Source organism: Hyla sarda, chromosome 1, assembly GCF_029499605.1.
Source record: "Hyla sarda isolate aHylSar1 chromosome 1, aHylSar1.hap1, whole genome shotgun sequence".
In the NCBI taxonomy this organism is placed as follows: domain Eukaryota; kingdom Metazoa; phylum Chordata; class Amphibia; order Anura; family Hylidae; genus Hyla; species Hyla sarda.
In genome coordinates, this window is record NC_079189.1 from 593,888,472 (window position 1) to 593,904,171 (window position 15,700).

At 44.0% G+C, this 15,700-nt stretch overlaps 1 protein-coding gene across 3 annotated transcripts in view; it reads left to right on the plus strand.

Annotated features, from left to right (window-relative positions):
- Positions 1–15,206, plus strand: part of LOC130295632 (UDP-glucuronosyltransferase 3A1-like) — a 58,759-nt gene extending 43,553 nt beyond the window's left edge. For all 3 annotated transcript variants that reach the window (XM_056546552.1, XM_056546561.1, XM_056546569.1), the window contains exons 2-7: positions 771–872; positions 3,863–3,977; positions 8,084–8,618; positions 9,224–9,455; positions 12,095–12,314; positions 14,883–15,206. In XM_056546552.1, the coding sequence (XP_056402527.1) occupies positions 771–872; positions 3,863–3,977; positions 8,084–8,618; positions 9,224–9,455; positions 12,095–12,314; positions 14,883–15,159 (1,481 nt within the window). In that variant the 3' untranslated portion in view covers positions 15,160–15,206. The remainder of the gene's footprint in view (positions 1–770; positions 873–3,862; positions 3,978–8,083; positions 8,619–9,223; positions 9,456–12,094; positions 12,315–14,882) is intronic.
- The last annotated feature ends 494 nt before the right edge of the window (positions 15,207–15,700 follow it).

Below are 15,700 nucleotides of genomic sequence, written 5' to 3' on the forward strand. Positions count from 1 at the left end.
AGGGGTGGAGTCACTTATGGCAGATACTGTATATAATGTGAGGGGTGGAGTCACTTATGGCAGATACTGTATATATAATGTGAGGGGTGGAGTCACTTATGGGATATACTGTATATATAATGTGAGGGGTGGACTCACTTATGGGATATACTGTATATATAATGTGAGGGGTGGACTCACTTATGGGAGATACTGTATATATAATGTGAGGGGTGGACTCACTTATGGGAGATACAGTATATATGTGAGGGGTGGACTCACTTATGGGATATACTGTATATATAATGTGAGGGATGGACTCACTTATGGGAGATACTGTATATAATGTGAGGGGTGGAGTCACTTATGGGATATACTGTATATATAATGTGAGGGGTGGACTCACTTATGGGAGATACTGTATATAATGTGAGGGGTGGACTCACTTATGGGAGATACTGTATATAATGTGAGGGGTGGACTCACTTATGGGAGATACTGTATAATGTGAGGGGTGGAGTCACTTATGGGATATACTGTATATATAATGTGAGGGGTGGAGTCACTTATGGGATATACTGTATATATAATGTGAGGGGTGGAGTCACTTATGGGAGATATTGAATATATAATGTGAGGGGTGGACTCACTTATGGTAGATACTGTATATATAATGTGAGGGGTGGAGTCACTTATAGGAGATACTGTAGTTATACCTGCTGTTCTTACCTTAGTAGGATATGTACCTGGGCCTGTTATGTTCCATTGATATATCTTCTGTTTTATATTAGGTGGAAGTCATTACCTGCTGATGGATGAGATCTCCCGTATACTTCATGACAATGGCCACGAAGTGAGAATGTTTCTACAAGACATAGGTGGAATGCTTCCAGGTCAGATCTGTCTCTCATCCATCTATCTATTTGGCAGCCCACAGAAAATCTTAGCAGGGGTTGTGTTGCCTGCGGCTGTCCTCCGCTATCTCTTCTGACAAGGCCGCTCTGTACCTTGTGGAGAGGCATACTTAAAGGAGTACTGCAACTAAAATAAACGTATCCCCTATCCACAGGATAGGAGATAATTAGCTGATTGTGGGATGTCCGACTGCTGGGACCCCCAGAACGGGACCCTGCTCTGAGTGAGGAGCATGTGCTCCAGCACTCCAGAGAGTCCAGCACTCGGGCATCATCAGCGCCCCCCCATAGAAAAGATTGGAGTGTGTGTCGTCTAGTGGTCCCATTCCTGAGATCGCAAGGGGTCAGACCCCCACGATCAGCGACCCATCCCCTATCCTGTGGATAGGGGATAAGTTCATTTGGCTTCAGTACCCCTTTAAAGGGGTACTCCGGTGGAAAACTTTTTTCTTTTAAATCAACTGGTGCCAGAAAGTTAAACATATTTGCTAATTACTTCTATTAAAAAAATCTTAATCCTTCCAGTACTTATTAGCTGCTGAATGCTACAGAGGAAATTCCTTTCTTTTTGGAACACTGATGACATCACGAGCACAGTGCTCTCTGCTGACATCTCTGTACATTTTAGCAACCATGCATAGCAGATGCATGCTAAGGGCAGCATGGTGGCTCAGTGGTTAGCACTGCTGCCTTGCAGTGCTGGGGCCTTGGGTTCAAATCCCGCTAAGGTCAACAATAAATAAAGCGTTATTATTATTATAATAACGTCAGCAGAGAGAACTGTGCTCGTGATGTCATCAGAGAGCATTTCAAAAAGAAAAGAATTTCCTCTGTAGTATTCAGCAGCTAATAAGTACAGGAAGGATTAAGATTTTTTAATAGAAGTAATTTACAAAAATGTTCAACTTTCTGTCACCAGTTGATTTAAAAGAAAAAAGGTTTTCACCGGAGTACCCCTTTAAGGCCTTGGGTAGTGAGGCTGCCTCAGCCCTTCCTCTCTCAGTGAAGCATCTCTAGACCTGACAGAACTTCTTTTTCCTTAACCCCTTAAGGACCAATGACGTACCGGTACGTCATTGGTCCTGCTCTTCTGATATAACGCGGGGTTACACAGTAACCCCGCGTCATATCATGGCGGGCCCGGCGTCATAGTGAAGCCGGGACCCGCCTCTAATAGCGCGCAGCGCCGATCGCGGCGCCGCGCGCTATTAACCCTTTAGCCGCGCGCTCAAAGCTGAGCCGCGCGGCTAAAAGTGAAAGTGAAAGTTCCCGGCTAGCTCAGTCGGGCTGTTCGGGATAGCCGCGGCTAATCGCGGCATCCCGAACAGCTGACAGGACAGCGGGAGGGCCCCTTCCTGCCTCCTCGCTGTCCGATCGCCGAATGACTGCTCAGTGCCTGAGATCCAGGCATGAGCAGTCATCCGGCAGAATCGTTGATCACTGGTTTCTTATGAGAAACCAGTGATCAACATAGAAGATCAGTGTGTGCAGTGTTATAGGTCCCTATGGGAGCATAAGAGATCAGTGTGTGCAGTGTTATAGGTCCCTATGGGATAACAATGATCAGTATAAGAGAACAATGATAAAGACCCTATGGGACCTATAACACTGCAAAAAAAAAGTGGAAAAAAAAAGTGAATAAAGGTCATTTAACTCCTCCCCTATTAAAAGTTTGAATCACCCCCCTTTTCCAATAAAAAAAAAAACACAGTGTAAATAAAAATAAAAATAAACATATGTGGTATCAGCGCGTGCGGAAATGTCCGAATTATAAAAATATATCATTAATTAAACCGCTCGGTCAATGGCGTGCGCGCAAAAAAATTCCAAAGTCCAAAATAGTGCATTTTTGGTCACTTTTTATATCATTTAAAAATGAATAAAAAGTGATCAATAAGTCCTATCAATGCAAAAATGGTACCGTTAAAAACTTCAGATCACGGCGCAAAAAATGAGCCCTCATACCGCCCCATACACAGAAAAATAAAAAAGTTATAGGGGTCAGAAGATGACAATTTTAAACGTATTAATTTTCCTGCATGTAGTTGTGATTTTTTCCAGAAGTCCGACAAAATCAAACCTATATAAGTAGGGGATCATTTTAATCGTATGGACCTACAGAATACATATCAGGTGTCATTTTTACCGAAAAATGTACTACGTAGAAACGGAAGCCCCCAAAAGTTACAAAACAGCGTTTTTTTTTCAATTTTGTCGCACAATGATTTTTTTTCCCGCTTCACCATAGATTTTTGGGCAAAATGACTGACGTCATTACAAAGTAGAATTGGTGTCGCAAAAAATAAGCCATCATATGGATTTTTAGGTGTAAATTTGAAAGAGTTATGATTTTTTAAAGGCAAGGAGCAAAAAACGAAAATGCAAAAACGGAAAAACCTCCGGTCCTTAAGGGGTTAAAGGGATACTCCGTTGCACAACGTCTTATCCCCTATCCACAGGCCTGACACCCCATCTCTCTCTGTACACAATTTCCGCTGTGGCCAGCACGCCCCCCCCCCCCCCCCCCCCATGTAGCACTATGGTAGAGCCAGAGATACAGCGTTTGGGTATCTCCGGGTCTCCCATAGAGATATATAAAGGGGCGCATTGGCCACTGCTTTGTGTCCCCTGGTCAACAGTAGTCAGTGCAGAGAGAGAGATGGGGTGCTGGGCAGGAGATCAAGGAGGGTAAGGGAATAAGTTCTGCAATGGAGTACCCCCTTAACATAGGGTAAGCTCTATGCAAGCTCCTTCTTTCCCTCCGGAAAATGACCTACTAAGCCACACCTAGTACAAACACAACCGTATAAAACACTGCACGAATGTATAAAATATCTTTTAAGTAATGCAGCAACAATACTCATTATTTTAATGGTAATATCATTCATATCCTTGTGGGACGGACCTATAAAATTATGACATTGTGAATTCTCTCACGTCTGATTTATTTACTCATGTTCACATTTTAGGTCGCCAGTCCAGGCAGAGCCCCTATGCCGTCTCCACATACTCCATGGATGAAAAATATATAAAGGAATTTAAAGCTCTTTTCAATGAACAGCAGAAAGACAATCTCAGGGGCCGGTCAGTCTGTCATAAGGGTCTATAATGACTCTGGGATTTTTTTTGTGTGCTACTTTTGTGTGTCGCCGCCATATACAGTAAAAAAGAGACAGAAGCAGAAAGATCCGAGCATTGTATAGAGGCCGTGCTGGGTCACTGCAGCTCAACTCCAATCACCTGAACCTACCACTTCTGCAGGAAGGTTGTTCTGTGTATCCACTACTCTCTCAGTAAAGTAATACTTCCTGATATTACTGCAGAATCCTTCCCCCTCTATATAACAATCTGTCCTCTATATAACACTATGTCCCCTATATAACATTATGTCTCTATATAACAATATGTCCCCTATATAACACTATGTCCTCTATCTAACACTATGTCCCCTATATAACATTATGTCTCTATATAACACTATGTCCTCTATATAACACTATGTCCTCTTGTAGTAGTTTTTCTCCTATATAAATATCCTCTCCTCCTTTATTGTGTTGAAAAAAGCTGCCACTAGGTGTCTCCCTACATGTCCACAGCACATTTCCCCCCATCTCTTGCACAGACTTTGGACTCCTACTTGTTGCCTGGCAGGAGTCCAAAATCTGGAATAGCAGTCTGGAGAGCTTAGGTGGGGGGGGGGGGGGGGTGCAGCCTTAGCCAATCATAATTCATCTGACACACTGAACTGCTCTGGGCTGTGTATAGCAGAGTGAGGGAGGAAGTTCTCCCCTGTATGGCTTCAGATGATGTCACACCTGCTGGGGAACGCCCCTTCCCAGTCTGTGAATCTGACTGAGACTGAGCAGAAAATACAGAGTGATATCAGGGTAGAAGACTAAAAATGTAAATAAAGGAAAGGGGTGTTTATCATGATGGGGGCAGTGAACTCTTTAACCTTTCCTGGTCAGTTTTATCCTACAACCCATGTACTAGTTTAGTATCTTCTCTGAACTCTCTCTAGAGTATCTATATCCTTCTGGAGATACGGCCTCCAGTACTGCGCACAATACTCCAAGTCTCACCAGTGTTCTGTACAGCGGCATGAGGACTTCCCTCTTTACTGCTAATACCTCTCCCTATACACCCATGAGCACTTCCCTCTCTACTACAAATACTTCTCCCTATACACCCTTGTGCGGGCCAATAAATACTCCGATACAAGGTTACGGATAACTGTCTTTACTGAGGTAGGATAGATGGGGATTCCTTTACAGTATAGATGGGTGCAATGGAAAGTGCAGAGTAAACCTTGGAAGCCTATCGCCTTGCTGGGACTTTTAGTTGTTTGTGCTGTGCTGTATGGTGCCTGACTTGTCATGAATGGCAACCCATGCTGACTTTGGTGCTGCAGACTGACTGACTGACTGAATCACTTCTATTAAAAAATCTTAATCCTTCCAGTACTTTTTAGGGGCTGTATACTAAAGAGAAATCCAAAAAAGAAATGCATTTCCTCTGATGTCATGACCACAGTGCTCTCTGCTGACCTCTGCTGTCCATTTTAGGAACTGTCAAAATCCCCATAGCAAACATATGCTGCTCTGGACAGCAGAGGTCAGCAGAGAGCACTGTGGTCATGATATCAGAGGAAATGCATTTCTTTTTTGGATTTCTCTTTAGTATACAGTCCCTAAAAAGTGCTGGAAGGATTAAGATTTTTTAATAGAAGTGATATACAAATCTGTTTAACTTTCTGGCACCAGTTGATTAAAAAAAAAAAAAAAAAAAAAAAGTTTTCCACGGGAGTACCCCTTTAACCAGAGTTTTGTGCTTACTGCTAGGCTTTGACTTTTCACCTGAGCATAGGGGATTTTCCTTAGGAGATGCGTGGTTGCAGGATTAGGCTTCTGATTAGCTTGAGGCCCCTTCAGATCACCTCATCCTTCTCTCTGACTTCTCCAGAAGTCCTGCAGGAATGCGTGGGAACTGAGTTCCTGCACTTTTTCACAGCAGGAACATCGTTCCCATTAGCAGTAATTCTGCAGGACCGGCCCTTGAGTGGAAATCTTGGGTGAGTTCCTGCACTTCCCCAGTCCCCCCCCCCCAGGACTGGGCTCTGAGCTGAACTCTGGTCTTAGACTCCACAGGACTGGGGCAGCTCCTCCCCCATACACTATATACAGGGCAATTTAGAGGATTCCAATTGGGGCAGACAGGTCACCTGATTCACTCTGCACCTTCTCTGCTAACATGTCTTAAAGAAACAGTAACATGGAAAATTCTAGAATAACAAAATGATGACCCAAGATGGACACTGAAGGCAACATCTGCCTGACAGGATGGGCAGGATACGATATTCCGTACTGGGTAAACACAATATATCTTGGGTGATATATATTTTTTAAATACAACTTACTGACAGCAGAATACCCAATTAAAGGTATTTTTCGGGGCCTTTTTGTATAGACCATATATAACTGATGGGAGTTGAGCTGCAGTACCCCACCATGGCCACTAAGCAATGCACAGATCTATCTACTTCTGTCTCTTTTTACTGTATATGTGAGTGATGAGCACAAGTGCTGCGTGTCAGTCTCCCACTGATCAGCTATTGATGCTCTATCCTGATGATAGGCCATAATATTTCATTATACAACAAATAACTTTCATTTGCTGTATTTAGAATACTCATTTAAAGAGTTTACCCTTATCGGGGCACCACAAAAATTTATATTTGGCGGGGGAGGGGACAGTATAAAAAAAAAAAAAAAAAAACATACTCGCCTATCTTGCTCCCCCACATCTCCGGGTGTGACATCAACCGGTTAATCTGCTACTCCCCGCTAAGGCTGGTTTCACACCACATTTTTTCAACACAGTTCCCATATACATTTTCAATTTCGAAACCGTACGGATCCATATTGAAAACCGTATGCATTGACTCTCCATTGAAAGCCGTATGCCAAACGATGCATCCAGTTGTGTACGTTTTGCATCTCGTATGGTTTTGTCCGTTTTTTTCCCGTACCCAAAACCGTAGCCTACAATGGTTTTTGGTCCGAGAGAAAAACCGTATAGAAACCGTATACGTTTTTTTTTAACATGGGAGTCAATGGGAACCGTAGAGAACCGTATGTGTGTACGGTTCCATCCGGTTTGCACCATAAGGCTTTTTACTTTGCACATACGCAGTGCACACCAAAAGTTTTTTTCTTGGAATTTCAATCAAACAAGTGAAACTTTATTCATAATGGAGTGAAAGGTTAAAAACATATACGTTTTTTTTTCTTAAAAAACGGATGCAACCGGACATCATTTTTCAAATCGTATACGGTTTTCAACCTTCAACGGGTTAAAATTTGTACACACGTTTTGATACAGTTTAGACCGGTTTTGAGGAATCCATTTTTCATCAGAAACCTGATACTGGAACTGTATTGCAAAAACGTGGTGTGAACTTAGCCTTATCTCTCTATTCCTTCTTCTGACATGGACTCGTTTCAGCAGTGACGACCTGCGCAAGCCAATCACAGTGAGGCAAGACACCTTTGTGGTCATTCATTGACTAAGTGGGCCCTCACTGCCAAGGCAAGTCTACCTTGGGGCAATAGGGGCACAAATGACATCACCCCGGAAGCTGCTGGATAAGCTTGAATAAGCCATTTAAAGGGGTACGCCGGTGAAAATAAAATTTCTTTTCAAATCACCTGGTGCTAGAGAGTTATTCAGATTTGTAAATAACTTCTATAGAAAAATCTTAACCCTTCCAGTACTTATCAGCTGCTGTAAGCTCCACAGGAAGTGGTGTAGTTCTTACCAGTCTGACCACAGTGCTCTCTGCTGCCACCTCTGTCCGTGTCAGGAAATGTCCAGAGCAGGAGACATTTTCTCCTGTTCCTAACAGTTCCGGACACGATCAGAGGTGGCAGCAGAGAACACGGTGGTCAGACTAGAAAGAACTACACAACTTCCTCTCGGGCATACAGCAGCTGATAAGCTCTGGAAGGATACATTTTTTAATATAGAAGTATTTTACAAATCTGATTAACTTTTTAGCACCGGTTGATTTGAAAACTTTTTTTTTTTATTGACCGGAGTGCCCCTTTATGGATTATTAACCCCTTTAAATTTTTTTTATTACCGCTTTATTTTTCACTTATTCTCCTTTTTATTTCTCTCTCTCTCTGCAGAAACAGTCTAGACAACTTCATGATGTTTCTAAATGAGCTGTCCTATCAATGTAATGTCACTCTACATCAGACTGACATATTTAACTTCTTAAAGGAGGAAAAGTACGACCTGGCTGTCATTGAAGGCTTCAATCCTTGCAGTTTCCTGGCCGCGGAGAAGCTGGGTGTTCCATACATAGCTTTCTTCCCTGGGCCCTTCATGAATGCCGGCAAGATTGGTATACTAGGTCCTCTCTCTTACGTACCAATGTTCTACTCTGAGCTCACCGACCGCATGGATTTCTTTGGGCGTTTGAAGAACACCTTAATGTACTTGGCATCCCCCATAGTAGATGGAAAAATGGATGCAGTGTTTCAGATGGTCATTAATGAGCACTTTACCGTGGGCTCCAGACCATCCATAACTGACCTGCATATAAAGGCTGAGCTCTGGATATACAATGTAGACTTTGCTATTGAGTTTCCTCGACCACTATTACCAAATGTTCAATGCATTGGAGGATTATTGGCCAAGCCTGCAAAGCCGGTATCTCAAGTGAGTAAAATGGTTTTAATTTTTTTTAGTGGTTTTCCGATACAGTGCCCCAAACATGGAGTTAAAGGGGTGCTCCAGAACAATCGGAGTCGGAGGCTGTGATTATGACGTCACGGCCATGGCCCCTTGTGATGTCACACCACGCCCCCTCCATTTATGTCTATGGGAGGGGGCGTGTCGGCCGACACGCCCCCTCCCATAGACATGAATGGAGGGGGTGTGGTGTGATGTCACAAGGGGGCGTGGTCGTGACGTCACGACCACTGCTACAGGAACCCGGCATTTCTTTAGAAGGGAGATAGCAGGGGGGTCCCAACATACGATGGTCCCAACATACAATGGTTTCAACACACAATGGTCCCAACATACAATGGTTTCAACACACAATGGTTCCAACATACAATGGTCGTCCTGGAACCAAGTAATATTGTGAGTTGAGGGAGCACTGTATAACAACACAAAAACAGTGCAACTCGATGACCAATCTGTGGATCCTTTCCTTGTAATGTTATTTAGTCATAAGACACAAGGTGGTCCTGAGTAATCTACAGTGGGTGGGAAAACTGTCCCGTCTATTAGTATTTATATTATTCTTTATTATGCAGGAACTAGAAGACTTTATAGCAGAATCAGGGGACTCTGGCTTTATAGTGGTGACACTGGGATCAATGATTTCTTCACTTCCACTAGTGGAGTTTCTGAAGGAGATGAATGACGGATTTGCTAAGATTCCACAGAAAGTCATCTGGAGATATAAGAGGTCAGAATGGCCAAAAGAAGTGAACGTTGCCCATAACGTCAGGCTCATGGACTGGGTGTCCCAGAACGATTTGTTGGGTAAGGAGCTTCCAAATTCATTCAAGAACTGAATAAAGTGATGGGCCGATAATATTTATTGTAATTTTATGGTTGAATATAAGATTTATATAGAAATCATACTAGGACAACAGAGTTATTTGTGAAAACGGATCCAGGACCAGGCTTTCAGTGGTTGGTGCCCTTTGTGGTGCCCCCCATATGGTGTACAATCATATAGTGTACAAGTAACCATGCCGTATAGTGCTTAATGAAGGTGCCAAATGCCTCCATACACTTGCCTGAATACCAATGCCATGCAGTGCTGACACTACCATACACCGCAGACATAATACACGGTACAGTGCCTATGTAACAGTTCCCAACAGTGCCGCCATACATTGCTCAGATACCGTATATACTCGAGTATAAGCCGAGGCCCCTAATTTTACCCAAAAATCCAGGAAAAGTTATTGACTCGACTATAAGCCTAGGGTGGGAAATACATCATCCCCACATGTAATCATCCAGACCCCCGTCATCATCCCCCCCTTCATCATCACCGCCTGTCAATCCCTCCATCAGTGGTCTTCAACCTGCGGACCTCCAGATGTTGCAAAACTACAACTACAACTCCCAAACTACAACTCCCAGCCTCCTTTCCGCGATTCGGGCCTGCCCCGAACTAGTGACTTTGCCTTGACGACGACGCACAGGGACGTTGCACATGAACGTCCCTGTGCTTCGTCGTCAAGGCAACATCACTAGTCTGGGGCAGGCCCGAATCGCGGAGAAGAGGCCCCCCCCCCCCCCCCCGGTGAAAATGGACAGCCCGCAACGACTAACCCTCCCCACCGGACGGTCCCTGCAGCATAGATGGCCCGGACCAGCTCACCCTAACTTCCCGCCGAGGGGAGGTGAGTAAAAAACAAAAGGGGGGGGGGGGGCTGGATGATGACGAAGGCCACAGTGGTCTTCAACCTTCGGACTTCCAGAGGTTTCAAAACTAAAACACCCAGCATGGGTTTTGCAACATCTGGAGGTCTGCAGGTTGAAGAGACCACTGATGAAGGGATTGACAGGCGGAGAGTTCAAACGAGTATAAGCCGAGGGGGGCGTTTTCAGCACGAAAACTCGGCTTATACTCGAGTATATACGGTAAGTGTGATGAAATATCAGCTTCTTACACAACAGTTCCATACAACTGTTGCACAGTAATGTAAAAATGTTGTACAAATTGCATACACTTTTGTTACATGTATACATGTGCTTGATACACATTTATAAATTAGGACAAGGACATTATTTCTTAGACTGGTAGCTGGACCATTGGTACTGGGACACTACTACTACACCAGGGTATACAACACAGGAGAAGCAACACCACAGACCCAAAGAGCATAAACTCCACTGTGCAACCAGACCCATTAACAAATATAAAACTATTAACATAACTTAGTAGTATTAAAGAACACACATGACCCCAGTGCACCCTCTTACACAGATACAAGGCCTTTATAAAATATTCCCTATATTTTAAATTGGTCTTGGAGAACTCTGTGAGCCGGATGCCATGATCGGGATGCCATGCCCCCGCCCCCTCATGCTCTCATGCCACGCTCCCTCTATTCATGTCTATGAGAGGGGGCGTGGTGTGACATCACGAGGGGGTGTGGCCGTGACATCACGACCACTGCCACAGTTCTAAGCAATGCCAGGTGCTGCAGAAGATCGTAGGGGGCCCCAGCAGCGGGACCCCACAACCTCAAACCCCCCCCCCCACGATCAGTCATCTTATCCCCTATCATTTGGATAGGGGATAAGATGTCTAGCAGCGGAGTACCCCTTTAAATGGGTACTCCACTGGAAAACATTTTTTTTCTAAATCAACTGGTGCCAGAAAGTTAAACAGATTTGTAAATTACTTTTATTTAAAAATCTTAAATCTTTCCAGTACTTATCAGCTGCTGTATTCTCCACAGGAAGTTCCTTTTGAATTTCCTTTCTGTCTGACCCCAGTGCTCTCTGCTGACACCTCTGTCCATTTTAGGAACTGTCCAGAGTAGGAGAAAATCCTCACAGCAAACCTATCCTGCTCCGGACAGTTCCTGATATGGACAGAGGTGTTAGCAGAGAGCACCGGGGTCAGACAGAAAGGAAATTCAAAAAGAAAAGAACTTCCTGTGGCTCATACAGCATCTGATAAGTACTGGAAGGGTTAAGATTTTTTAATAGAAGTGATTTACAAATCTGTTTAACTTTCAGGCACCAGTTGATTTAAAAAAAAAATATTTTCCAGTGGAGTAACCCTTTGAGGTTTGGTATGAAATTTGCAAGATGGCTTAACAGGCAGGTAACCCACATAGGACTAAGTTATTGCTGGTGATGGATTTGACTCATATTGGACTGGACTACGTTCTGGGATTTGGCCAAAGACAAAAGGAAAAGGAGCCATTGAGATGGAGTGAAACTGCGGCCAGCCAGAAAATGTAGTATTATACAGCAACTATTCACATTACGGAGCGGCTCATGAACTCCATATTCTTCTAATCCTGAAGTTTAGGTTTGCTTATCTTCATGTCCACTATACCGCAATATCTCATAATTTATGTCCTTTAACAATCATTTATATAAGTTGAGTAACTTTGTACAAACTTGTCTTTCCCGCCAATTATCAATAGGCCATCCCAAAGTGCGTCTTCTGGTGACACATGGAGGACTGAACAGTCTGATGGAGGCCGTGTACCACGGGGTGCCTATAGTGGGGATCCCACTTTTCGGAGACCAGAATGAAAATATGGTTCGCATTAAAGCAAAGAGCATGGGAACCTTCATTCCACCCGATCAAATGAAGGCTGAGAACTTTGCAAACACCATACGAGAAGTAATAGAAAATAGCCGGTAGGTTTGATTATCAGTTTAACCCCTTAAGCACCCCTGCCACTATTGCATACTATTATTTTGCATGGTCACCTCTCCCTCCACCTGTGACATTTATGATATACCCCTTTAAAAAGGGACTCTGGGTAAAAGTCAAGCACTGGGATATGCCTACTGCAAGGCCTGAGGAGGCAGAGCAGGAACAGAGATACAGTGCATGCACATAACAGTGCCCCAGACATAATAGTACCAGAAAAACAATACCCCTCACAACAGTGCTGGCCTTACAGTGCTTCCATACAACAGTGTCCCCTCCCTCTCCCCACCATATTTATTTTACAACAGTGCCCCCTTAACCCCTATAACAGTGCTGGCCATACAGTGCCTCCACACCAGTGCCAGCCACACAGTGCCCCCCCCCAATAATACTACCAGAAAAGCAATGCCCCTTACCCCTACAACAGTGCTGACCTTACAGTGCTTTTACACACCAGTGCCAGCCACACAGGTCCCCCCCCCCCCAATAATACTACCAGAAAAGCAATGCCCCTTAACCCCTATAACAGTGCTGGCCATACAGTGCCTCCACACCAGTGCCAGCCACACAGTGCCCCCCCCCCCCCCAATAATACTACCAGAAAAGCAATGCCCCTTACCCCTACAACAGTGCTGACCTTACAGTGTGTTTACACAACAGTGCTGACCTTACAGTGTGTTTACACAACAGTGCTGACCTTACAGTGTGTTTACACAACAGTGCTGACCTTACAGTGCGTTTACACAACAGTGCTGACCTTACAGTGCTTTTACACACCAGTGCCAGCCACACAGGTCCCCCCCCCAATAATACTACCAGAAAAGCAATGCCCCTTACCACTACAACAGTGCTGACCTTACAGTGTGTTTACACAACAGTGCCCCCCGCCTCTGTCCGCCATAGTTCTCTTACAAAATGCCCCCTAACCTTACAACAGTGCCTGCCAGACTGCCCGTAACCGACCTTTGTATTACATTTGTGTCTACTGTATCTCGGTGTCTGGTGTAAATAAAAACAGGACAACTGTTAAACTGGGGGTCGGCCACAGCGTTTATTATCAGTAACCAAATCAAACAACTCTTGGAGCTAAGCGGTATGTCGGCCACCCTCTCCGGCGGACAAGACACTCTACTCTCCTGGTGCTCATCATACCCATTTCTCCTCCGCCACAGTGTGACTTAAAGGGATACTCCTGTGGAATTTTTTTAAATCAACTGGTGCCAGAAAGTTAAACAGATTTGTAAATCAATTCTATTAAAAAATCTTAATCCTTCCAGTACTTTTTAGGGGCTGTATACTAAAGAGAAATCCAAAAAAGAAATGAATTTCCTCTGATGTCATGACCACAGTGCTCTCTGCTGACCTCTGCTGTCCATTTTAGGAACTGTCCAGAGTAGGAGAAAATCCCCATAGCAAACATATGCTTCTCTGGACAGTTCCTAAAATGGACAGCAGAGGTCAGCAGAGAGCACTGTGGTCAGGACATCACAGGAAATGCATTTCTTTTTGGATTTCTCTTTAGTATACAGCCCCTAAAAAGTATTGGAAGGATTAAGATTTTTTCAATAGAAGTAATTTACAAATCTTTTTAACTTTCAGGCACCAGTTGATTTAAAAATAAATAAATAAATAATGTTTTCCACCGGAGTACCCCTTTAACCTAAAAGAAAACAACATCAGAGAAGAGGCCCCCAAGTACAAACATCTCCACAACAAATTCCATAAAACAGTAAACAAAGGCCCTTCCATACTACCCGTATGCAGAAATAACCAGTAAGACATTCTACGCTATGGTCCCCAAAATGTTCCTTTTTTTTTTTTTTTTACAAAGAAGCATAGAAAGAACACAATAAAAGGAGGGAGGGTGGAAAGCTTCTTTCCCAGCCAGTGACTACGCAAAGAGGCCGTCCGGAAACCAGGCTCTTGATTAAATAGCCTACACTCCGCCCCTCCATAACCTCTAACCTCCTGATCCGCCAGTTCCCTCCAGACTCCACCTACACCCAGCTCCTTACTTATAACTCTGCTCTGTCTGTTCTGTAACAGTACAGGCATTCCATGTCATCCTAGGCGGCGAGGCAACGTCCATACAGTGCCCCCCCCCCCCCCACACACATATACAATATTGCTGGGCACACACTGCTTTCTGACATAACCCATAACAGTACCAGTAACACAGTTCCCCTCCATAACAGTATCAGTCACACAGCACACCATTAGTACTTACCTGTCCCTCTTGTGACGTGCTATGTTTATCTACTCCATTTCTCTATAACATGGAAGTTTCATGTGGCCAACCATTAGAGGGCGCTATCATAGATCTTCTTAGTTCTGCACTGATCTATGATGGTGGGTTGCAAGTGGCCCCTGTGCTGCAGCCTTTGCACCTATGGAAAAAAAACATTGCGGGCAATTGTGCAAAAAATGGTCTTCATATGAAACAATGACGCTGCATAAGATTTGCGATAAAGTTGCATTTTTGTTTTTACTGACCAGAATCTTATAGGGATCAAATTATTTTCAATAATTTTAGCAATTTGTTTCCCCCACAGTTACAAGGCATCTGTAATGAAGCAGAGTATAATCCTGCGCTCACGTCCACTTCCTCCCGACCAGCAGTTATTGGGATGGGTGGAGCACATCATCCAGTCGGGTGGAGGCGGCCATCTTAAGCCCTACTCTTACCAACAGCCCTGGTATCAGCAGTTTCTCCTGGATGTCATCTTATTTATCTCGACTTGTGTCGCTGTGGTCACCTACCTCATCCTGAAAGTTATCAGAGTTCTTATCTACTTCATGTTTTCCAATAGGAAACAGAAACAAAACTAAAAAAAATGTTATGTAATTTTTTTTCATACAGTGGGGCAAAAAGGTATTTAGTCAGCCACCAATTGTGCAAGTTCTCCCACTTATAACAGATGAGAGAGGCCTGTAATTTTCATCATAGGTATACCTCAACTATGAGAGACAGAATGAGAAAAAAAATCCATTGTTGGCAATGACAGAGGTCAAACATTTTCTGTAAGTCTTCACAAGGTTTTCACACACTGTTGCTGGTATTTTGGCCCATTCCTCCATGCAGATCTCCTCTAGAGCAGTGATGTATTGGAGCTGTCACTGGGCAACACGGACTTTCAACTTCTTCCAAAGGTTTTCTATGGGGTTGAGATCTGGAGACTGGCTAGGCCACTCCAGGACCTTGAAATGCTTCTTACGAAGCCACTCTTTTGTGGGATCTTTGTCATGCTGAAAGACCCAGCCACGTTTCATCTTCAATGCCCTTGCTGATGTAAAGAGGTTTTCACTCAAAATCTCAGGATACATGGCCCCATTCAGTGTTTCCTGTACACGGATCAGTCGTCCAGGTCCC